Below are 26,691 nucleotides of genomic sequence, written 5' to 3'. Positions count from 1 at the left end.
ATGTGGCGCGCGCTCTAAACTCTTTTGGGGCATTAATTCAAAATTATGAGTTAATAGTATCGTTTAAGCATCATCGAGCAGAAAGAGCGTTACTTGACATTGTTGGAAACATAGCTGGCGATTTATTTGGAGTTTTAGACTCTCGATTCGGACGAGAATACGTTCTCGATATGTCAAGATTGGAATTCAAAATTATGTCAATAGACATCAAGTCTATCCAATGTTTCTCGATGCTTTAGTTTGACAATGATGTCTGGACCTGTTAAATCGATCTGTACAGTATGCTGGACATAGGTTCTGACACCAAAAATTTCAATTCTGAAAATCGAAATACAGATTTACAGGCAATAACATATTATTAACTATACTTAATAACATAATAATAACGGCCGATATATTGGTCCAACATAACATAATAATAACGTTATTAACACACTCAATATTATAGCGACATCTATTATTAAAATAGCTTGTAGTAAACGCATTCATAGCATTTCACTGTAGTTGCGATGTTACCTATTAAATTCCCCTGTGGTATGTAGTTAACAAGTGTCAAACATGAATGTGTCAGTACTACAAGGGAACTTAATAGGAAACATCGCAACTACAGGGAAATGCTATAAATGCATTTACTACAAGCTATTTTAATAATAGATGTCGCTATAATATTGAGTGTGAAGATTCAGCATAATAATAACATAATATGCATCTTAATAATATGTTATTAATTGAATTAATAAAATCCAAACCTAATAATTTGTTATTAATTGAGTTAATAAATCCATCTTAATAATATGTTATTATTATAGTTAATAAAATGTTATTACCGCCGAATCTTAGGATTTATTAAGATAACACCCGATATAACGCATAACATATTATGTTATTATTATGCTGAATCTTAATAACGTTATTAAGATAAAAAAAAATCCCAACATAACATAATAATAAATATGTCGGGCAATAACATATTGATAACATATCGAAAATGTAAATCTGTATGTGTTGTTTCATTTCAATAAATTTTTTATTTTTGTTTCACTTATATGTGTTGTGAATAGAAGTTGCGTTTTCATTCTCGGACATTCAATTATATATGCGTTGTTTTAATGGAGAAAATTCTAAAAATGAAACTGACAAGCAACTGACGAGCAACACGTACAAACGAACTGGAATATATGGTGTTGATTTTTGAGAATGGAAAATGGATTGATTATTGATAGAAAAATACAAGGACAGCGTGTTCATAGACACACATACACACACATAAAAGGTTAGAAAGACATGAGTCACGTTGCAAAATAATCAATAGCACTTTGAATTATTCTAAAGTCTGTGTATATTGGCTGGCATATAAATCCTTTTATGTTTCTTCGTGCAAGCGATGAAAAAATGAACGATTTTCTTTTCATTTTCATTTCCGAGTGCAGACATTTTTACCCGGTCTTAACACAGCACGCTCAAATCAATGCTCAATCCAAGCGCGAAAGAACAAAAAGAAAATCAAATGCGCTGAAAAAGCATTTCATGCACTCGCATGAAAAACGATCTATTTTTTCAATTTAAACATTTCAAGTTTCCATTTTTTCTTCCCTCATTTTCATATCATCCGGACTCTTAATGCTTATATATAGCCAACTTCGAATGGCTATTGTGAGAAAGAGAGAGAGAGATGGAGTGAAACTCCATAGATTGAGAACGAGAATGAGGAAGAGAAAAGAGAAAATGCGCTATTGATATTAAGCGCCCGATACATTGATTAATCAAGAAGTGAACACGACGAACAACGAGCAGAAAAAAACAACAACAACAACTTGATTGGCTTTGATTTGAACTTTCTGTACGGCTACAGTATGCAAATGATTTTAATGAATTCGAGTGCGCGCGTTGATTGGAATTGAATTAAAGTCAGCCTTTGAATCAATTTAGTGAATAATATGTTTCATTCGATTATGATGGTAATATTGGCTGCGTATTCGAGGAAATCCATGTCAGGAGCAAAGTTGTAGAAGAAAAACAGGCAAAAAAATTGTACCAAACACACACACGCAATGATATTTCAGGGAATGAGGAAAATACGCGATAAAATACATTTTGCATGAAGTTTAACAGTTGGAATATGGCAAAAACTTTTATTCAACATTCACCGAACCACATCAGCAGCAGGAACGGCATTCATAGCTTTTCGTTATTATTGTCGTTGTTTTGGGGGTTGTTTGAGTTGTTCGTCGCATTTATGCAATGGCAAAAACATAAATGTCAGCACGCGTTTCGTATATTCACAAATGCCGAATAAACACAGAAAGCGTGTACTAGCTTGTGTAGTTGTTTTGTCCCTCTCCCATCGACAATGAACAAGATACGGAGAGGGAACGATGTTATAAACAGTAAAAGAATGGCAGTTGATGTCAGACAATGAATTGACTGTCGACTGTTGACTGTTACTTTGTTGGCGCACATTCCACACAGCATACAATTCGAACGAATTAATCCAATTTCAATACGAACACACCGACTTTTTGACGATTGACACATCGACATTAATTGACTAATTATATTCGAGCGGAGCAGTTTTCGAATAAAACATGAAGAGTGAATAATAGCAACGACGACGACGACGATGATGATCATTATTATGGTGCGATATATCGAGACCGAACGAAGCGCCAAATGACAAACGAACATCGGTGTTGTTCATTCTCGGCTCGTGAGATAGATGCTAACCATATTGATTGCATGACATAGGCAAGTCTACTTTCTCTGTCTCTTTGCACTCTCTGCCTCGTTTCTCATCAGTTGTGGCTCACAGAAGCGCAAAATGTGTTGTCACGTTTAACCTTTGCATTGAACTGAAATGGCAGAGTGCACAGCAAAACATTTGAAAGCAAAGTGTACTCTTGAGTTAGGTTAATATAGCGGTTTCAACTATTTTTGGAGAATTTACACCGAATTTTGGGTAAAATGAGTTGTTTTCTATGCGTCTATCCGAATGGCTACTGTTCATGTACGCACTAATACATTGGCACGCACTGGTGCCGAGTCTGTGAGCTTGTATGTATTGTAAATTTTGTACTCAACGGGTTATACAATATATACAAACTCACAGACTTGGCACCAGTGCATGCCAATGTATTAGTGCGTACATGAACAGTAGCCATTCGGACAGACGCATAGAAAACAACTCATTTTACCCAAAATTCGGTGTAAATTCTCCTAAAATAGTTGAAACCGCTATATTAACCTAACTCAAGAGTACACTTTACACTCAAATGTTTTGCTGTGTGTTATACATACACCGAGCACAGTCCAACACAAAAGGCTGCTGCCGCTTGAGAATGCTTTTCAACGAAATTAATTCGCTAATGCTCAAACAGTTTTGATTTCAATTCATTCAAGCGAAATCGAACCTCATTCGAAGCACCTATTCATGACTCTTGGAGGCATTGGTTCTTGTTCTCTCTTTGACTCCAGCTTTAGTCTAGTGTGATTGGATGCATTTCAAATGCACATGCATAAGAAACGAAAACTTGTAATGTTAGTAATAAACGCAATAATCGATAGGGACGGTTTCTAATAGTATCAAAATGAGAGAGAGAGAGAGAGAGAGCAGAATACGTTTAATTTTTCACCACCACTGCGGATTTTCGATGTCAATTGTTTGCTGATTTAAATATTCATTCCTGTTTGCATGCTATGATCACAAAGTGGAGGGTAAAACGCAAACGAATATCGAAAAATTGCGAATAATATTAAATATGATCGAGATCAGGGCAACCAAAATATTCATGGAAAACTATCAAAATATTTACGAAAAAAAATTCCTCGTCGAAAATTAGCCTAAGAATGGTCGGTTAAATTGAATCAAGACTTCAAATGATACTCAGATTGATGTTTCCGAATAAAAAGTCCAATCACATGCTGACAGCTTATTTTAGTATATTTTGACACGCAACTTTCCGAGCTATATTTGAAGTATAAGAAAGCTTTGAAAAGAAATTTGGACCCATCATTCTCGAGCTAATTTTCAACGAGAAATTCGGAAATTCAATCATTTTTGGCCAAAAATAAGGCTCATTGCCTTGATTTGGGCAGTTGTGATGTGATTATGCTATTTTTTCACCTTTTTCTGCAATATTGGCTTCTCTAATGCCAAATTTAAGCCATATAAGTGACACGTGTTATATGCCACAAGAAACAAGACGTCAAGCGCTACATTTTAGGAACACACCGCACCAGTGCTAGTTCCTTAGAAGTAGTTAAAAATGGTTGCATACTAGCAGGAGTATGGTTTTTCAAACTGCCGACCTCGATTTGGGGCAGAAGGAAGAATTCGATCAAGTTGAAATGTTCTAGGCCTAAGTCGAATTTTTTACGAGCTTTCCGAATATTATAGTGGTTTGGGACTAAAGGCGGGTTTCTGCCCTGTTTTTGCCCTAAAATAGTGATTTTTGGTGATTTTTCGACATTTTGGGCCTCCCCTGTCCCTCCAAAGGAGAGAGTGGCCCAAAACAATGGTATTATTGGAGTCTGCTGGGCATTTCATCAGAACACACCACCATTGTCAGACCACCGATTTGGTGTGTAAAAAAATTATATAGCCAAAAACCCTGTGAAAATGGTGAGATCAAAATTACATAAAAATTTTTTTTTTCAATTTTTAGAAAGTGCAAGTTGAGATTCGGATTCACCATGTTTTTAATTTTGAGGTTGCCTACCATTTAAGCCCAAAAAATCGAAAAAATAATACCACGTCAATTGGAGTTTTTTTCACATTTTATATTTTGAACCCACTTTTCAGGGCCTGAATGGGCCCGGATGGGTGGTCGTAGTGGATTTTTTTGTAGCCCCACCGATTATCTATCCAACCATGTACATTAGGGTGTTTTCGGCATCGTTTAATCAAAAAATGGTATGCCTCATTCGATAGATCTCAGAATTCTGAGTCGATTGATAATATTTTTGTCGCGGATGGACTTGTGATGACACTTCCCGAAGCTGAAAACAAAAACAGTTTTATTCTGAATTTCCATAGTAACCAGTGACAACCAGATTTGATTTGAAATTTTGAAAGCAAAAATTTGACAAGAAAACATAAAATTGAATCTAGTTGTCAAACGTTACAATAGAAATTCAGAATAAAACATTTTTTGTTTTTAGTTTCGGAAGTGTCACCACAAGTCCATCCGCGACAAAAATGTTATCAATCGACTCAGAATTCTGAGATCTATCGAATGAGAGTTACCATTTTTCGATTGAACAATGCTGAAAACACCCTAATGTACATAGTTTCGAAAGTTTGTACCAGGGTTTTCAAGTGTAAAAATATGGAGTGCCAATTTAATTTTTTTTTTTCACATTTTGGGTCACCCATAAGAAGTTTATACACCAAGTTTGAGCGAAATCGGAGAGGTCACTTGCAAATTTTGTCCCGGTTGGTGTGGAATCGTCGTTATACAAATAGTTTTGGTTGCCGTGAATATCATTTTCAGTTTAATTGAGTGTTCATGGCGATTCAGGAATTTTGTGCATTTTCATTCGATGCTCTTGAGATTTTCTATATATTTATATAAATGCAACTTTCATTTGGCCAATGGCCATGAATGGTTGCACGCTTTTTCCATGCTGTATGTATTTGTGTTTGTGTGACTTTCAACTCAATTTGAAATATTACACGCACGCAATTAGTCAAATGGGCCATATTCAGTAAGTAAGCTGCATATAGGATTCATAGAGGCGCCATCTATCGCTGCGCTTTTGAACTCTTATGTATTCCATTGACTTCAATGATATATTGCGGAAAGATAGTGGCGCCACGCTTTATTCTCATGCTTTATTCGTGAAGTTTTAGAAGAAAGTTCATACGCTGTCATCAATGTATTTACATTGGCTGTATGGTCCCATTGCATTTAGTGGTCTTAATGAGACTGAAATGGAAAAAAAACCCGTTTGCCTCGCTGTTGATGGAAAAATTTAGAGCCTGAAATGAAATTAAATTGCGCCCTAGCAACTATTTTAGCCATTGACTCGTCCAGCATTATTTTGTCTGCTGTCGACTTCTCACCACAGTTGTACTTTCGATTTCGTGTTCAGTTAAAATTAAAATGTAATGAGACTGGATGCGACGTTAATGGTCTGAGCAAGAGATATACACGAGGCACTGAACCTCGTCACGAAACATTGCCAACGGAATACAATGTTTCAAGTGCTGCTGTACAGTGTACATGTACATTCAACGAAGATATTTTAAATCAGAGAAACATAAACACTTACATGCTTATTATCATTGTCATTGTACAACTGAGAGATAGAGAGAGAGAGAGAGAGAGAGAGAGAAATGTGAAGTGAAAGCAAGCACTATAAATGAATGTGCATTGTGGAATTTTGTCTCTTAAAATTCCATTCGGAATTTCGTGTGGCGTATTTTTCGTTGTGTACTTTTTTTCTGTCATGCCATTTTATTTTCTCCCGTTGCAATATATGCATAAAGTCGCCGCCTTTCAACTGAATCATCTCTCAAGTTCTCTCATTTTCCACTCGTCTTTCACTATTTTCTTATTTGACATAATTTTTCGTTGATTTTATTCCGTTTCGCTCTCATATTCGTTCTCATATTGAAGTGCGCACCGCATATAACATAAAATGAGTTGCAAAACGTGGTGGTGGTGCTGTTGTACATTTTTTTTTGAGTTGCTGCTCTCGCCGACAATCTCTCTTTCTATGGTATTCTATTGCAAATTTTTAACGCTGTTTCGCCCCTGAACGTGGGTACGTGGATACGTAGATTTGGGTGAAAGCGTGTGTTCGCATCGTGTATGTGCTTTGTGCTCTCTGTCGTGTCACTATTATTTTTCCATTCGGTTATATGTTGTGCATTACATATGGGGAAAGAGAGATGTAGATTTCACCGTTTTTATTTATTTAAAATGTGCGTTTTTTTCTCATTGTGCGTCGCTTGCTAAAAGCGCAACGGGGGGAATAAGATGAAAAAAAGCAGAAGCAGCACACACGAAAAATTTGCCAGCAAATTCATTCCATTACTTATCTGTAGATACGGCAAATAAAATGTAAGGAAAATTTCTATACAAATCTATGTTTTATACACCTCTTTGAACCCAAACGATGGAAGCGAGAGGGAAGAAGAGAAATGGCGAGGAGAGAGCCAAATACACATAGTTGATATGTGGTGAACCACTTTAGTGCTGCAAGTGTACGCATTCATGCATAGACGATAAACGTTGGCTCGATTGATGTGCATGTTTATTGGTGCTTCAGTCGAGCTTTATGCTAAAGCAGAGATCTCTCCCAGTATCCCGCTACACACGCCCGTGCTGAAGCCATACGCGCATCTCTTTCGATTCCACTTCTATATTCTTCTTTTTTTGTCGTGTGTGTCATGTTCGGTGTTTAGCGAAATAAATCAAAAACTCAATACGCAAAGCATAAAACTGACGTTTTGCGTGAAAATGAGCAGGGGTAACAGCAAGCCAAACCAAAATAGCTGATATGACTGTAATCTAGTTGTGACTATTTGTATTTGGTGAGCTTTTCAACTACGTAAAAAAAGGAGCTGAAGTTGATGTTGGCAAAAACACACTCATGGAGTGTGAAAGAGAAATAGCACACGAAGCGTCCATACCATTCGTTCACTCGCTATATCTCTTTAAATTGATTTCTCCTTTAGCTGTGCTCTTCTCTCACTCTCTCTATTTCAGTTCGCCCATTTTGTGTTGTGTGTTTTTATGCTGCCCGCGTTTAAAGTGCCATTCTATATTTCTTTATTCTTTTGTTAGAAGTCTATTTCAATCTAAAATAAAATTATGTACGGGCGAATTTGAGATAGAGTGAGGCGAGTGTGAGTGAACGCGTGTGTACTTATGAACGTGAGTAGATATATGATATGCACACATGAAGGTATGGCATCACTCAATTGTGTGTTTGTGTGTGTGTGTGTGTGGGTGCGAGGGGGAGAGAGAGATATTACACGTATATTGAATTTTGTGCTCTCTTTTTTATCATTACTCGAGTTTTATTTGCTATTTTATTTCATTTTAGCTGTACAGCAACAGTACGGTTGACGTTATTATATTAACTTTTTTTCCTCTTTCGATCGGGTTTCCTTATTTATTTTTTTTTTTTTGTTTCTCTTCCCTTGCTTCGTTCGGTCTCACTCATTTTTCTCTTTCTCTATTTTGCAGATTTCGTAGAAGATGTGGATTTCAACTCTGCTTGGATTATGTCTGAGTGGTTTACTAAGTATAGCTGCGTATTCAATAAAAGACAATCAGGTATTAAAAATCATTTAATGTTGTTGTTTTCGTCTTATTCCATTCCTGGCTCTTTTTTTCACTTCTTATTTTTCTCCATTTTTTCCCGCAATTTTTGCTTCTGCGTGTGTTGCTTTCCACGCAAATCCATATTGTGCTTATCTGGTGTGGTCGTTGCAGTGGCCGTGATTGAGCAAATTTAAATGGTTTTGATAGCTGCGTATGTTTCGCATTTTCATTGTTGAGAATGCCGAGATCCCATGCACATAGCGATCAATTCAAGCATATAATATACATATTTGTATATCGATGGCTAGCCTTTGTTCATCATTTTTTTTTCCTATCCCTATGACTACCACGGCATTTATTTTAATCGGTCTTCGATTCGGTGGTAATGCAATGTTGTCGATTGATCCGGTTGCGAATTCGTTGAAGTGGCTATCCGTTTATTTAGCCATTAAAAACACATAATTTGCGAAATGATTTCCCTAATTGATTTTCAATGAAACATAAAACCGTAAATAGTTTTATAATTATGATGTGTGTGCGCGCGTGTAGTTCGGTTGGTATTCGAAAAATAACACCGAATCGATTGAATAGCACGTTTGTGTGTATGTGCTAAAGGAAAAGCGTCGAGTGGTGCTTTTGTATCGTGCTCGCGCTCCCATTTTTTTTGCATTTCCAAGCCAATGTTTATCACATTTAATGACAGTTTTGTGAACAGCAGCAGCTCTCTGTATTGCAAACATTGAAAAGCAAAATTACGCTTCGCGCAGCAACGCATAAAAAAAGCAACGCCATCGAATTAAAAATATAGAAATTGCAAAAGCGAAATTTCTCAAAATCTAATTTCCATAGCTTTCAATGGATGCCAACGAGAGGAAACATTCATTGTATGTGCCATCATAAAGTGCAAATTGTTTGTGTTCGCTTTCTCTTTCTCGCACACCCATTATGCTTGCTGCCAAATCGTTTCGTCTCGCTTCCGCATTGTGTAAACAAGTTCATAGTGTATTGTCAGTAGTTTACAAAAGCAATAGCCAAAAAGTACTTGACGACGACAACGATGGTGATGATGATGATGATGATGATGATGATGATGATGATGATGACGACAAGGCCAAGAACCCAAGACGTATAGTTTGAAGGCAAAACTTTCATACTTTTTATCGTGATTGTTGTTATAATGTTCACTGGAAAAAGGTACAATTGGGGTGCAATAGTGCGGCATGCATGGCTGTTCAACACTGTGGACGAGTTGTTGAAACATTTTTTAAGTTTCAGTGCATTTACTCAGCTTATATTGGTTCAATTTCGTTAATCCAAACCAAACAATTCGAAAATTCGGTTGCTCATTTTTCCGTTTTTTTTTTCTCCTGCTTCATCTTATTCTTCTTCTTTTGCAATCAATGTTCGCTCGTTGGCTGTGTTCCTCTGTCTCGTCGTCGATAGCTTTCTTTGTTGAATGCACCATAAAAACACTTCTAAAAGCTATTGATGACGGTAACAACATGAATCGGAGAAATGAGAAGAAAAGCACATGATCCAACCAAAGCGAAAAAAAACTTTTCTTGTTATGATTCTATTGAGAGCGACTCTTTACACAACCTTTGGAATAGTGCGGTAATGGTTTGTTTCTTACTCGGTTCTCGCTTATGTGCAGTGCTTAAAATTCATTAGAGAAAGAGCGAGGCAGGCAGCGGCGAAAAGATGTGTGGAAATCGAATTGAAAACTTTGTATTGATGGGATTCATGAAAGAATATTAATTTGAATGAAGCACACTCTACATGCACACTGCACACTGTATACTGCACCATTGCCATGGAGCACATTCTATGCTTCGGTATAATGTACCATTTGCTTCGAACTAAAAGCAACAGAAGAAGCGAGAACTCACAAAAAAACGAATCAAAGTTGGCAACTTTTCGACTTAACATCGCGTTTGTGTACTCAACGATCTTGACGCAATTAATAAAATATTTTCCAAATGAAAAATACTTGAGCCGACCACCATTGGCAACCACCATTTTTTCCAAATAATACCTCCGAGTATCTGTGTCCGTGTCGATGTCTATGTGTGTGTTAGTTTCTGTTTTGACGTAATTCTCGCCGGAGAGGATACTTTCAATATTTTATTTCGTTTCCAAGGGTAACCAGGCAATGAGATAATGGAAAATTCAATTGTATAAATTTGAATTTCACTTTCATGTGCCAGCGTATGCATGTGATATTCGTCGAATCATCGAGACAAGGTCCTTTTGGATGGAAAACTTCCAGAAAAACTGCACTTGCAGCTCATTCGTGTTACAGCACAAGCACGGGCACGATACGAAAAGACATAGATAGAGAGAGAGAAAGAGAAAATGTTTATTTCATTATTTTTTCCGCTTCTCGTTCGAAGTTTTTTTACATTACCCAATGTGCTGCCTGTGTGAGAATGTTCTGAATTTCATGTATCTATTAGAATGCGTGCATAAGCCGAGGATGAGCACAGAAATTCCAACCGTGATATTTGTCCGACCGAAGAAACTACCATTGCAATTTTTTGATTTTACATATTTTCTTGATTGTGTTCTGCGTGGGAGAAACTCTCTGCTCTGCTCTGCTCTCTCTCTCTCTCTCTCTCTCTCTCTATCTTTCTCGCTTACTGCATACCTCTGAACCGATTCACGGGTTTGCAGTTTACTTTGACTATCGTTTGCATCGAAATTGCTTCGCAGTCAACCGAGAGAGCAACGGTTTCTTATCTAATGCTAGCAAATAAATGAAAGAACTAACCGTACTGTACCTATGTGAAATCATTTTATACGGTGAAATTGTTGATTTAATTTTTCCTGATCACGTAATTGCTTACATTCCGTACCTTCAGGAGATTGGGTGCAACAAGAGTTAATATCGTTCAGCCAATATGTTTTGAGCGCCGTTGACACTCGGGCAACATGGTGAAACACAAAACTACTTTGACAGCTCACAATATCATATTATCCCTATGGGGAGCTGTTGTCAAAGTAATCCAATCGCTCTGTATAAAAAATAATCATATTATACTATTGCTTTTGGAATGGAAAATTTGTTATAACGCATAGTTCGAACCAATTGAATATTGCTATAAGCAGTAGTAAAGACTTAGCGCAATTCATTTTTAAAACACTGAAAGTGCAAGACACCAAATGTCGAAAAAACTAAAAAAGAATTTCTTTGCACTTGCAGTAGTTAGTATTTAATCGTACTAAATTAAGGACAAAATCGTGCTGCAATTCAAAATCAAGACACTGCAAGTGCAAGTAAACGTTGGGTCGGTGTGCGTTTTCGTGGTGTCTGTGCATGATAAAGTATATCGAATGATTTTTCACCATTCATTTGATCGGCCCATTTATTCGTCCTTATTTTGGTACGTTCACGTTTAGTGACTTTTTGTCATTCGTTGAAAAAAAAAAATTACTCGAAATTACATTTCCAAACCAACTGTTTTTTCAATGAATAAATTTTTTTTTTCTAAACATGAACACACTAACTTTACTATAATTCATACGGTGGGAACAAATTAATAAGAACACAACCGAAATAATATTCAATGAATGTTTTTTTTTTATTTCCATTGCACGTGAAATGAAAATGTGTTCAAATATGGTATAGTGAGGTTATGTGTTACACTGCAAGTACTACTGTCAAGCACACGGATCTCGATAGGGATACATTTGTGGCCCAGCTATCAACGCTATCAAGCCTCAGGGTGTAATGCCTGTTAGCGCATTTTTCCGACTGCTTATTGTGTATGTATGTGAATTTAATATGTATATATGCCAAATATTGGCCCCATTGCAAGCTACCTTCCGTAGCATTACACCATTTTCACAAACAGCATCTCACACAAACAAGATCAACGGTAGAAATACCGTGGATGCCATAGCATGTAAGTCGTATGCTATTTGGCTGTTGCCACCACTGCACAATCATGCCAAAAGTGCGTCTTTTGCCATTGCATATTGGTATGCGGTTCGTATAGCCATTGGTTGCCACATAACAACTAAACTTACAGATTTAGCTTGATTGTTGGAATTTTTCTTCTTATTTTGCGCCCCTTCATCACCTCTCACCGGTCTACTATCACACCCATTATTCATAGCTTCATTCACAATAATCTATTTAATTTTCTGGAATTCTTCATTCTTCATTCTTCTCCCATTACATCTTTTTCTTTCTCGCTTTGTGTTGTTGTCGTCGTAATCGTAATCGTAATCGTAATCATCGTCGTGTCTCGATTGACGCATACTTAATTGCATTATAATTGTTGGCCGCTGTCACCGTACATGTGGTTGTCCGGATGGAAATATTTGCCGCGTTTGCCCATTGATTTCCAATTTACGTGTTATATAAACTTATCGGTATTTATTAGCCACGCTCGTGAGCACAATATCAACATTTTCTGCGAATCTGCTGCATTGTTGACTTTTATTTCACACAAAAGCACCCGCTTTGGCCCACACACGCACACACACAGAGGTACACGATCACATATGCATGTGCACATGGACAAATTACACTCATAGAATAGGTACACAATATAAAATGTGGTCATGGCAAAATGGATTTTCGAAGCTCGTAAAGCAATCATAAATACCCAACTGACATGAGAATGAAGAGCAAAGCTATATAAAATACGGTCACAAACTGTTCAATTCAGCCTTCGATGCAGTTATTTCTGGCGACGCGGCAACAAAAGCAGCGGCATCGGCAGCAGCAACGGCAACCAAATATACATAACAGATACTGCATACTGCATCCGCGATGAACTCAAATTCAACATTTCCGTTTAACTTTTTCCGTTTTGTGCGGAATTCCCATTTTTTTTCTCACTCGTTTTGGTTGGTTTGTTTGTTCGGTTTTTGTTTGTGCATTTCTTCTTCTTCATCATCTTTTTTGCGTATTTATAGTTTCAACATTTAAAGCCATTATGTCATTGAATTTCCTTTTAATTGGTTTGTTTCTCGCTCTTCATTACAGGAAACAATTCCAAACATGAAATTCGGTAAGTTAACTTTTAGCTCTCTTTTTTTCATCGGTGTTCCACACTTTTTCGCCATTTGGAACAAAGAATAATGTTGTCAAAGCGATTGTTTTTATGTAAATTATTGGATGCATTCCAATTGAAAAACTGAATGTGTTCGCAAAATACAAAGAATAATGCACTTTATGCATTGACGTGGGAGAGAGAAAGAGAGAAATAAAAGCGACGACTTGCAACGCCTTCCTCAGCAAAAATCGAATCGTTATTCAACTGCAGCCTTTTCATTCCATTGTTTGCTGGAAATGAGAGAGCGCGAGAGTACGATAGAAGAAAAAAAAAAAAAAACGTGAGAAAAATCACAAAGAGAAACGCGTAATTTAATTTCGAATAATCCCAATCAGGAAAACACCACTTTTTATTTCAGTCGAATTCGCTTGAAGTTAGAACCAGTTGACGGGCGGAGAGGGGAACAGAACAAAAACAGTTCATTCTGTTGATTTTTAGTTTTTATTTGAATTTTGAAAGCATGTCTCGCATTCGTAATCTCACTGCCGATCGATAAACTGAGGTGGAATTACACAGAACGTTTTTCAACTGATTATCTTTCACCCTCCCGTCCCTCTTTCTTTTCATCTCCGGCTATTTTTTTTTTTTTTTGTTTAATTCTCCTGTGCCATCCGGAAGCCAAAGTAAATTCAATAAAACAATTTTTTTTACTGCGAATCATTTGGCTAGTCATTTGGCCATATGGTAAACACTGCAATCCAAATGAACACAGATGGAACAGTTGATGCTCGAATGAAACGTGTGCTAAGCGCGTGTCTGTGTGTGGTATTCGTTAATAGAATTTTCGATTAGAAATACGAGCGGCAAATAACAAACAGCTCACTTAATCGAGAACGTAATGAAAATCACATGAGTGCGAGCGAGAAAGAGAGAACTGTGTTATTTGTGATTTGAAAGAAAAATAAATGTACAGCCGCTTTTTTGCCACATACACACATACACATTCGCTCCTGATGAATCCTGTTGTCATTTTTAATGGATTCGCTTTTGTTTACATACGGCGAATTGTATTTTGTCTATGTGACTGTTGTATGTGTTCGTGTGTTAGTACAACCGCCCAACTGAAAAGTATCGAGACAAACATCGTCGTCAGAATGAATCGTGCTGCAAATGCAAATTGAACAAATAAACCTAAAGGTCGAAATACAACTCAAAACTTACGAATGCGTATTTTGTCTTTTTCTCTGTGTCTAGTTTCAGCATTTCGTCAATTGTTTTGACGAAATCAAAGAAGAAAATGTTTGTTTGTTTAGTCAGCTATTAGTCCGGAACAAACAAATTGTTGTACTATCACTCTCTCTCTCTCTCTCTCTCTCTCTCCCTCTGTATGTCTCGCGTTCGTGTGTTCAATCGATCGGAAAAATCAATTCTCGTTATTTCGAAATAATCGAATATGGTTTTTTGGATAGCCCTTTGATGTGATTTGGATTTTACAATTCGCATTTATCCAAGATCGAGAAAAGCAATACCGATTTATTGAAAACTTTGCAATGCGATTGTCCACATCAAACAACAAATTCAACCAATCAATAATAATATCGTTCTGATTTTTTCTTTGTTCTGTCCTGTTTGCTATTGTTGTCGGAAGCGGATTGCATCAATTGAAATAAAAATGGATTTTAAGTATAACAATGCACACACAGAGATGGCTATTTGCATTTTTTTTTTGGTCTGCCTCTATCGAAATCATTGTATCGTTGTCGTGGTCATAGTCGTCACACTGAATTGCTGCATTCTTTCAACCAGATCCAAGCGATTATCGATTCAAACGAGTTTTATTTGCAGTATGAAAATTTTATGCTATGAATATTGTTTGCTATGCATGTGATTTGGTTGGATGCACTCTTTTCCACCAGAAACCTCACTTGCCCTCTCCAAAATATGGGTTTTTGTGATAGCCAAACCGAAACAAAGCAGTGTGAATACTGGTGTGACGAAATTTTGGTGTGTACGCACAATTAATGTATGGCTGAACCATACACACAGTGAACTTTAGAGACTTTGGTTTCCGCCTGTCGCGGTATTTGGTGTGTACAGCACCGTCGAACTGGCAAATTTTTTTATGTTTTTCTCGGCAAGAGTGAAGAAAATGGTTGTGATCCATTGCCGAACAAGAAAATGCCATTGCAAAATGTTGAAGTGGTGAAAAATCACTTCCTATCCAGCCTATAAGCTTTGCCTGGTTTTACATTTACTAAATCACATTTGAAAAACCCCAAAGTAATATAATAAAGGCACTAAAACAGGCTCTGGGCCAGACGAATCTCGCCAATGTGGCTACGAGTTTCTCGGGCCAAATTCAAATCTTTTGCATTGCATGGAACTTCATTTCGATAGCGTTGTTTGTATGTGCAGATTTATCATCACGTATTAACGGTGAATGTTTCTTCACAGAAAAATTTTCTGCGCAAATTTATGTGTTTACATATTAAATGAGCTGAACGGGAGCGAGTGTAAGAGAGCTAGAGAGTGAGCACCGCACACTGAAAATTGCATGCCAAAACGTACAGCTTAAGCGTGGAATTTGAGACGAGAGCACGTTTATGTGGAAAATGGTAAAAAGTTGTGCAAAGTAACTGTTTGCCGTAGGAAGATATAGAGACGAAATGTAGCAAATTGCTTTGAAGAAACGTGTATGGCCTTCTGCAGCCGGCTACAACATAACCGAGACCAAAGAAGCCAAATCAATTTGCAGAAGCAACAACAAAAAAACAGCACACACCCATTTGCTCAACGTAGTATGCAAAATTCCGATTTTCACATAGAAATTCGCCTGATTCATTCCAGATGAATTGCATCACAAAACGCAGAGACGGAGAGCAAAGATCAAATGCCGAACGAACAAGATTTCGGACGGAATGGCAGTTCCATCACATCCAAAAGCCGTAATCTGGTTTTTCTACTTGTAATCCTTTCTGCGGCGTGCATGAAATGAAACGAACGAGATGTGATTGCTTAGAATAATGATAATGTGATTCAATTGTTCATCGTCATTTATATGACAGTATTATTAATTGACTTCCGACACACAGCATCATCGGAATGCATGACCACGCCATACACATACACACCGTCGACGGAGCGCAAAAAGCTTACACACATACTCACTTATTCACAATGTTTGAACCAAATGGTTTAACGTTTAGATTTCGGCAAAGTTTGGTTTATCTATTGGCATCGGGGCGATGAGCTTGAGCCCAGGCTTTTCAGGAGCTCCGGTGAATATGAATGAATGAATGAACGAATGTGTCAACTATTATAAATGTAAATGTGTTGTTGTTCCGCATAGCGAAGCGCAAATTGAAAAGAGCCGCATTGAACGAGCCATGTCTAAAATGCACACGCATTTGAAATTGTGGCATAAATTTAATGTTTCATAAATTTATATACCTACATGATAATTTATTCATTTGCACACAGCGGTGCATTGTACTGCTATGCGTTTACGTAAACGCCATTGTAGCCCGACGATTTGGCTTTTTTTCTGGGAAACCAGTCACACTAAGCCGAGCGGCAATTCTCTCTCACTCTCTCTCTCTCTCTCTCTCTCTCTCTCTCCATGTGTTTATGTGTGTTTGTCTGTCTCAGTTCACTCAGGAAAACAAATGCTCTGCCAAAATCGGCTTGTAGTCGTTCTTTTCGCTGTAATGCGCTGTAATCAGCAAAATGTTTAGCTGGCTTTTTACCACGAACGAACACAACGAAAGCAATCAAAGAAATACGATATTTGACAACGTTTGCTATTTTAGTGTGGCAATGCGAAACAAAACCGCCCGATTTGGTTTTGCTCGTTCGTTCATTTGCCCCTAAGCATTATCTTGAATCGAGATACAGATCTTGCTCGAGTTCAGAGTCGAGGTAAATATTTGATATCTCTGGACTAGGATTGGGCAAAACCCGTTGCGTTGAGGTTACTGCATATGACAACACAACGCCGCCAAAATGATCGTCGCAGTGAATGCGCAATCCTTAACAGCTTTTCGCAATTTCGTGTTTGCAAATTACATTCGGCGTCTCGTTTTAAATTAGTCAGTTTATTCGGTTAGAATGAAATGTGCAGCTTCTGGGTTGTCATATTATCATCATTAAAAAGCCAAGCTGCATTCCATACATAACCTATATTCATTGCAATGAAAATTTCTTAATGGAAATTAAAACATTTCATTTTGTTGTAACTTCTCTAAATTTTTTTTCCTGACACTCGCTCTATATCATTCATAGCAAATTGTTTTGTGGGGAATTCAACATATCTGCATGGAGAAACTTTCAAAATTGATTGTAAAACGCAGTGCATATGCGAGGTAAGTTTTACGTATATATTTGATGTAGCATTCATTAGAATGAATAAAAACACACACATACACACACAAAAGAAAAGAAACCTTTCAATCCGGGATGTGAATGGTGGGAAAGTTTTCGTTTCTCTTTGTAAGTTTTTCGTATTTTCGAAATTAAGTTTTGGAACAAAAACAGCGTAATGCAAATACGTGTAATGGAACCAAAAAACGAGTTAACTCATTACGATATTCGCGAGGTAAATTTCCAGCACAATACATCCATCAGTTTAAAAAGAAGAGAAAAAGGACGTAAGCTCTATTTGAATGAAAAAGAATACCGTGCGCGCTTTATAATATTATCCACTTGGAATTGAATATCGCTACCGGCATCAGATTTAAACAAAGCGGTTTTCGTTTTTATTCGTATTGTAAGAGCTTTTGCATCTCTCTTGGGAAATAATCAATTTCTAAATGACCATTCGATAAAGACAGTGAGATCGGTGGGGAGTGAGCGAACGTGCTATTCTTGCACCATGCTCTCATTTCATTCAGACGTTCTTCCCATTTAATGGCACTAATTGGATGTAAATGAGCAAAAAAAGTAAATTTCAAAAAGAATAACGAATAGTATTGAATAGACTGGTCCAAACAAAAGTTGTGTTTTTCATGGACTTTTGTATGAAATTATCATTTTTTGTTCGGGACGTACCTCAAAAAGCCAAATTTGGGTATTTTTAGCTGAGCAAACACCTATTATTTTTGAGAAAAAATAACGTTGCGCCAAGATACCAATCCTAAAAAGCCTATATTTAGGATAAGTAGATTTTTTCTAGAGTTGAAATTGAACCAATCGAATATGCGGCTAGAACTATGTGAAAACATCACTTGATTCGGTCATGTAGGTACTTAAAATGTTCGTAAGGGATCATTCTAGAAGTTCAAAGGCAGAAAACAGTAGAAATCATTTGTTTTTATCTGTCAAACCGAATAGACCAAGAGCCCACCGTACAACCAATATTTTTTCTTGTGCACTGCAGATATTCATAAAATTAACATCTTCCCACAATACTCTAACAGAAATGTACCACTTTTTTCAATGAAATTGGGCGTATCGCTTTATTCGCGGTTTTATTCGCGCTAAAGCGATCCGCCCAATTTCATTGAAACAAGTGGTACATTTCTGTTAGAGTATTGTGGGAAGATGTTAATTTTATGAATTTCTGCAGTGCACAAGAAAAAATATTGTTTGTACGGTGGGCTCTTGGTCTAGATGATCATGTTCGTGATTTGCTCATTCTGGCCTGAAATTTGTCTTTTATGTTTGGGTCAACTGTCGCCAAATTCCATCCAATTCGCAATATAACAAGTACCAAAATGTTTGTACAGGTTCTGGCTACACGATACAAGTCGAAAACTGAACAAAAGTTTACCAGCTGGGTGACTTATGTGGCGTCAAATGTAAGAAATGCCAAAAATTCGCCATTTTTTGGTCATTTTACACTGTAATTGGCCCAGAATGTCTTTTCAAGGGCTAATGTCTTGGTAAAAGTTATAGATATTGACGAGTCAAACAAAATCCCATCATTGGTTTTTGCTAAGAATTGGTTGAAAAAATTATTTTGGTCGAAATGTTGCGAACTTAAATGGCTTCCGAAATGAGTGGAATGAAAAAATGGACACCTCTTTGGAAAGTGGTTTCATTTCTACGTTTTTCGAGTTGTTGATGCCAAACTTATTTTTTTAGGCCTACTTTCGAAAACCGATCTTTGGCGATTCTAGGCGCTTTTGAATATCTCAAAAAATTTTTTTGGATCAGTCTAGTATTGAACCACATTTTCTGGTGGTTTTCCTCGTGTGCTGCTTTTTTCGTTCTTCTTGTTATGTTTCAGCTCGGGAAATTCCCATTACAGCTATAAGATAATAATCGGACACTTTTCAAATAATTAAAATTAATAGAAAAAAAACACACACACACACACACCGTTTAAACAGGAGTGCTTTTTATCGAACGAAAGAGCCAAAGCGTTTTTACGGCAAAGAAAAAAACACCAACCGAGTTATTTAATTATTTGAACACCGAAAATTGTGTATACTTTTTACTTCGAGGCACGTAGCCGGAGTCCTCACACACACACACACACACACACTGAAAAAAAAATCGAACGAAATTAGTATTCAAAATCGGTAAACTGTTGTATTGATTGGTGGAGGTATACATATTGAAACAAAGCCTCACACCATCACCACCCCTCAACACTGAATGGAATGCTTTGATAATGGGCCCAATAAAAGTGACACAATTTTCGCAAACAACATCCAAAAAAATGTGTCCGCAAACAAATGTTATTTTATCATTTAATTGGTCGGAATGTTTTTGTTTTCGGTTAATTTTTTTGCACATCCAAAAATGAATTCAAGTAACGATTATTTCTCAACAAATCATCACATTCAATTAATTATTATCCAAAAAAAGCAATTTATTTGTTCCGCCGTATTGGCTCTTCAATTATTTGCTGTAAAATATTCTATAATTTCATTTGCACTATTTACACTACAGTCGAAAAAAATATCATCAAACATTGTTTGACAAACAATTAATGTCTTTATTTTTCCCCGAAAGGAAAAAAAACGAATTTTGGCCAATCAGGAGCTGCCAAACTCCATTCACATACACACTAATTCATTGTGGAAATTATTTATTTGTATCCATTGTTATATATTAAAATTAACTGTGACAAGAGCATACTCGAAAATATGCGCCATTATTCAAATAGAAATAGAATGAAGAAGAGAAAAAAATAACACGAACCGCACCTAATACTGTATTCCATAGTAAAATGGTTGAATGCGCATAATGGAAAGAAGCAAAATGCTGTTCATTTTATTCATTCATTTGTGCAAGTGATATCCATAATATCAAATACAAAAAATGAAAATCGTAAATAGAGCGTGTAAAAATTGTCTGTATGTGTGTGCCTGTGCACTGTGTTGTGCACGCCTCACAAGGATTCCACACAGCAGATTTGACCGAAAGAAAAGCGATTGTTGTTCATTCACCAAAAAAAGAGCAACGAATAGGGGAAGGTGGGGCAATTCGCGCCATCGGCTTTTTCTCGACACAGGCAATACATATACAAAAAGTTCTAGTATCATTCGAAAGAGCATTGAAAACTGCATATTTGGTTGGTATACTCGACATTTTTCATTCGAGTACAGACAATTTACAGGCATAAATGTGTTTTGTGCTAGTACTGAGTTCATTTTTCGAGCTCACAGAATTTCAGCTTTGACCATTAAAATTTAATATTTAAAAAAAAACGGGTTGATGTATTTTGTAGCCAACGCGATAGTCTCGATCATTAAACGTCAAACCAACAACGCCACACATTTTGACGAGAACTACATTGATGAGTGTATTCAATGCAGTGTCAAACATAGTCGTCATTGTGTTGTGTGGTGAAATAATAATTATTATTTGAATTTTAAATAAATGAAAATGTTTCGATTCTGCCAAATAAAATTGTGCAAATATGCCGCTGACACACAAGACAAAAAAATTGCTTTCTTTCGGTAGATTAAACACGTATTCAAAGAAAAATTGTTTTTTTTTCCATTTTCAATTGAGTTGTATGAGAGAAAATTACGGTTTTATTGGAGTTTCCATAATTTAAAAAAAAAACACAAAATGTTAGATTCAAAATAGAAACTGGTTCGTGGCAGAATTGTTTTTTTTTTTTTAATTTTGCGGACCATACTGAGAAAACGCTTGCGTTCGAACAGAAAACTACACTGAAACAGAAGTCGATTTTACATTAGCTGTCAAACCGCCAAGATGAACAAGTGCGTTTGTAAAGTGAGCGCGTTCACTCCGTGTCAGCAGGTTTTGGACGAATTTCATTTAGCAAATGATGTTGTTGTTAGTGTAATGATACCCCCGCGTTTGTAGCTTATCACCAGCTCTTTCTTATGGATATAAATTTGTTTTGAATATTTTCAATTTTTGTGGCTGAATCGATCTTCAAACAGCAATACAGTACGCCCCCGCAAATTAGAAACCCGAGAATTAGAAAACCTCAGAAATTAGAAATGAATTTCAGGTTTGAAAATTTGTATGGAAAATTTCTAATTTCCGGGGTTCATTTCTAATTTCCGGGGTTTCCGAATCATTTCATTCAAGACAAAGGGTAATTTACTTCATTTTTAATGAAAAAACGTAATGAAAGTCTTTTCCATTTCGTTGAATAACTATATTAGCAGATCAGCTTGAGATTTTCGACGTTTACCATGAAATTAAAAATTAAGTCAAGAAGTTATCTGTTCCATATTGTCTGCGTCAATCATCGATCATCAATCATTAACAAATTGAAACCGATTTATTCCATCAGAGAATTTGCATATACAAAATTGTATATAGAATGCTAGCGTTTCTGTTTACTATCTATAATCTATAATAAGAACAGGCGGTCATCATTTATTTCGGTTTGTTCCAAGGAGTAGTTCATCCAGTAAAATAAACTAACAGACTTACTATATATTTATAATCACTAAAATAACTGCTTATAAGCATGTATTCACATACAATACTTGATTGAACAGTGTTCAATATATTGTTTTCAATTAAGCAAATCATTCCCCCTATCAGTTTTTAATTTGATACCACAACCCCTGCACCACACTAACAAAACAAAGTAAAACACGAATTTGCGATGAGCGCATTCAGTGAAGTTCATTTCAATTCTTTACGTCGTTAGACGCACCCATGAACGCGACAAATTGAACGCATCAACAATGTTCCGTAATGAGAGAAACATTTTTTACTTATAAAATTGATGTTTATCACGTGCTACGCTCTCACAAAAATCAATTTTGCACATTCGTGACGTACTGTACATGCTGTGTGGCAATTAGCTTGTTTTTGGGGACTTCAATGGGGTTGGAAGGGGTGGTTGACTAAGTATTTTTGTAGCACCGTCAATAACCTTTCCAACGGTACCACGGGTTTGACAATACGTGGACTACTTCTTAGATAAATAAAAATCGCCGCAAAGTCATTTTTTCGAATTTTTTTCAATTTTGTGAGGATTGGGTGACATCACATCCGGGGCGCGTTATGCAAGTATTCGATTTGCCAGCAATTTTCAAACGTGGCTCAACCAAATATGGAGTTTTTAATGCTCTTTCGTATGATACTAGAACTTTTTGTATATGTATTGCCTGTTTCGAGAAAAGGCCGATGGCGCGAATTACCCCATGTGGTGGAGTGAATTACCTCATGTGGCGCAAATTACCCCACGATTTTGTATTCCGCCCCAAGGGTTGTATCGGACCCCAAAAGGAGGTCAAACCAAAAAAATTTCTTCTATAAAAGTTAGATAAAAAGACAAGCTACAAAATGAATACATTTCTGAATTTTTTTCAATTTTCATGGAAATATAAAATTGTGAAAAAAAGTGGCGCGAATCACCCCACCTTCCCCTACAAATGGGATTGATAGTATTTTATCCAGTATCCTTTTGTCATGCAGTTTCTTTTCTAATTTGTGCAGAATGTTTTTTTCCGAAATGTGTCTACTATGTTTTGTTCCTTTTCCTCTTTCAATCGGTGATTCTGTATCTCTCTGTTTCTTGCTTTTATATTCCTGCAGAATGGACATCATGCGTGTTCCAACTTGTGTCCAAAAGAGAATTTGCCACCACCGGAAGACACAGCAGTTTGCCATTCACCCCGTTTAGTTGATGTGCCTGGTCATTGTTGTAAAGTGTGGTTGTGTGAAACACCATCTGCAGACGGTAAAGTATCCACTTAAAATGAATATAGATTTTACACATCTGTTTTGATCACAAAATTTTTCTTTTTTCATCGTCGTCGTCATTGTTGTTGTTATTTTGGTACAACCAAAATGCAAATACACGCTCAACAATTATCCGAACGCCATTTCTTGCGATGCTTGTTTTCTGATTCCATTTGAATGAATATATACATACAAAATTTTTGTGTTTGCCTTGTTTAGGTTGTTATTACTTTTGAAGCCATTTTCCCCCTGATGTGCCTTAGTAGTCAAACATGAACATGCTTTTTCCGTTGTTCATTTCCTTCTTTCTCTTTCGCTGCCACTTTCTAATCGATAACGAACAATTTTTTTTTTGTCTCTGTATCTTTTGGTGCTGTGTATCTGGTGTTGGCGATGTATAGTGAATGCGACATGTCAGAATATTTCGGCTAGCCCATGGACATCGTGTTCGGAAAGTTGTGGAATTGGCGTTTCAACACGAAATGTTGAGACAGCAGTTGGTTGCAAAAAGCTCAGTCCGATTCGTTTATGCCAGAGTCGACGTTGTCAAAATATCATGAACAATACATTTATTAAAAATGACTTTGAGAAAACCGATCACACGAATAATAATGCTCTTGTTCTACATAAACACCGCGTTCGGGTAAGTTCGCCACGTATATATATTTTTCTTTGCCTCCCGTTTTAATCTCGTTTTTGTCACGTACCAATCGAAACGTTGAGGATTGAACATGAAATACAAAATAGAATTAAACCGAGAGACAAAAAAAGCACAAACGAATAGTTGGAGATATATGTATGAATGTGAACAAAGAAGAATAGAACATTCAACACCCGAATTTATGTAACATAATATTGATTTTTGGTGTATTTATTTTACGGTGGCATCGATAATCACGTACCGTGACCGGATCAACCAAACACGCCGAAACGCAAACACGCACACGACGCACACAGAAAGGACACGAATGCCGAAATATGCAGCGTATTGGACCCTCCAGAATTCGTCTCGGGCCGTGTGTTTCACGGAAACTGTATCGACCGAAAATTTGTGGTCATTGCCAAAACAATAATAAATGCTGTGTGCCTTTGGTGTCTACTACCATACAAGTGAGTATGGAATTTGGTTTTTAATCAATTGACAGTGCGTTGATGGCCTCGTCTCGTCACATCTACAGCGTCGTGATCAGAGCGCGCACGACAGAGAGAATGTGCGAGGGAGAAATCGGCTCAGATTAACTGCCACCTTATAATTAATCGAATTTCTCTATTTCTCCCTATATCTTCTGTTCTCTTGTCTTCTTTGTTCTTTCAGGTGGAAATGCTGTGCCCGTTGAATACAGGAGATCCATTCAATTTTATTGAAACAAAGTACGATTTGTGGGACCACAACTCCATCGATCCAATCGACCAGGAGCTCTTACAATCACGACAAATACAAATAGAAAATCGATTTATCGCCGTACAATGGGTGCTGAAGTGCGATTGCAGCTTACAAGTAAGAATTGCATGGAACATATTTTCTATAAACATTCTACTCTTCTATCTGGAGCTAGCAATCTCTCGAGTTTTAAAAGCGATTAGCATATTGTCCATCCACAGCCAGTTTCAATTACTCGTCCAATATTTGCTCGAAATCAATTTCTAACATAAAAGAAAAATATACCAAGAAAAGGGAAACACAGTTGATTCACGTCCTCAGAGCCTGTCCCACATAAAGCGCAAGTTGTGCAATCTGGCAGCAAATTTTGAGCGCTTGAGCGCTGAGGCCGCTCAATTGCTTAAATTTTCCAAAAACATCTAGAAAAATTCAGGCGCAGAGAGCGCCGAAAGCGTTTGATCAGCCTTGTGAGAATATCTGAAAAATTTCGCCGAAAATTTAGGGCACTTGAGCTTAATTATGGAAAAATGGAACGCTTAAAGCGCTCAAGTTTTGCAATTTATGAACAGGACATGTATAAAAATAAATAGAACAACGCTGGCGAAAAAGTAAATTTTGTTCATGATGACTTTTTTCGAGTGAGAATCTTCTCATTTGACCATTAGAATATTCAGCGCGAGATGTATTCAAAAGGGCGCCAAAATCGAAGAACATGATGTCCAATGTTCAAGATACTGGATTATATTCAAGTGCCGCTTGTATTCAAGCGCCTTTATCCAATTTCAAAATATAAACAATAAGATTTCAGTGCCTATTCAACCGATTACAAAATATATTCAATTATTTTGAGTACCCTTTTTCATGTAACTCTCAGTAAACATGTGTATTCAAGGGCTATATTTCTAAAATGACAAAAAAAAAATTAGTTCACTCGCCTTCGGCGCGTTTGCAGTAATGTATGATATCTTGTATGTATCTAAAACGCAAAGAAGGACGCAAATGAGTGAAATCTCCTTTACAATATAAATGCGTAGTTCAATTCCTTCAGTAGTGACTTTCGGTATTCTTGTTGTTGTAGTATATTGAGTGCTCTGGTTTAAAATTAAAGAGACACGCTGATGTTTTTTGCACTTGAAATTTCCTGTTTATAATTATTATTGAAACTCAAACGTTGAAGGAGACAACGGGCAAAGCCAAGCCAAGCCAATCCAATAGCACAAAATTGTGAGAATAAAGCATTTCAAGAGCGTAAGCCAATTTAAGAACATTCTTCACTTTGAGGTACTTATATTGTGCCGGATACTACTACACTTTAGCTCATCTTTGAAAACGATAAATGGGCCTGTTCAAATTATTATGCTCAACATCTACGATTACTCACAGATAACAATTAAGAAAGGCCCAAGTATAATTTAGACGATTGTCGTTAATTTCGGCAAGTGTCTTGTGCAATGGCTTGCACGGAGGCGTCACATGATGTGGACACGAATTCTTCAAGAATTTAATATTTCATTGAACAATTTTCGAATTCATCCATAACTATTTAATTAAAACCATTGTAAGCCAAAAAAAAAACACAGTGAATTCGATTTTCCAACGATGGTACGGCGTGTGCAGCTCAAAATGCAAAATGCTCATATCCATCTGTGCTAAAGTGCGGTGACATGCAAAGCATGAGACATGCGAGGCATTTGCCTCAGGCGGCGTTTTTTTTTTGGGGGAGGGGGCGGTTAGCAAATAAAAATGATCGATGCGAAGTGCAGGGCGTCATTTTGCTTTGTGTAGCGAATCAGAAAAATTCATTCATTTGTTCCAATGGAATTCGTTTAGAAAAAAAAATGAACAATTGCATATGTCGCAACGAGTAAAATAAGCGTATTTATGCCCATTTTGGGCAGTTCAA

At 36.8% G+C, this 26,691-nt stretch overlaps 1 protein-coding gene across 2 annotated transcripts in view; it reads left to right on the top strand.

Moving 5' to 3' along the window:
• Window positions 1-26,691, top strand: part of LOC129575410 (CCN family member 2) — a 53,158-nt gene that overhangs the window by 17,447 nt on the left and 9,020 nt on the right. For both annotated transcript variants that reach the window (XM_055459004.1, XM_055459006.1), the window contains exons 2-8: window positions 8,196-8,285; window positions 13,270-13,294; window positions 17,561-17,640; window positions 23,261-23,405; window positions 23,809-24,050; window positions 24,365-24,517; window positions 24,723-24,905. In XM_055459004.1, the coding sequence (XP_055314979.1) occupies window positions 8,208-8,285; window positions 13,270-13,294; window positions 17,561-17,640; window positions 23,261-23,405; window positions 23,809-24,050; window positions 24,365-24,517; window positions 24,723-24,905 (906 nt within the window). In that variant the 5' untranslated portion in view covers window positions 8,196-8,207. The remainder of the gene's footprint in view (window positions 1-8,195; window positions 8,286-13,269; window positions 13,295-17,560; window positions 17,641-23,260; window positions 23,406-23,808; window positions 24,051-24,364; window positions 24,518-24,722; window positions 24,906-26,691) is intronic.

Source organism: Sitodiplosis mosellana, unplaced genomic scaffold (assembly GCF_009176505.1).
Source record: "Sitodiplosis mosellana isolate CC-2019 unplaced genomic scaffold, AAFC_SMos_1.0 Smas_scaffold_6167, whole genome shotgun sequence".
Taxonomy (NCBI): Eukaryota; Metazoa; Arthropoda; class Insecta; order Diptera; family Cecidomyiidae; genus Sitodiplosis; species Sitodiplosis mosellana.
The sequence above is the reverse complement of the archived record's forward strand: the minus strand, read 5'-3'. Positions and strand labels throughout refer to the sequence as shown.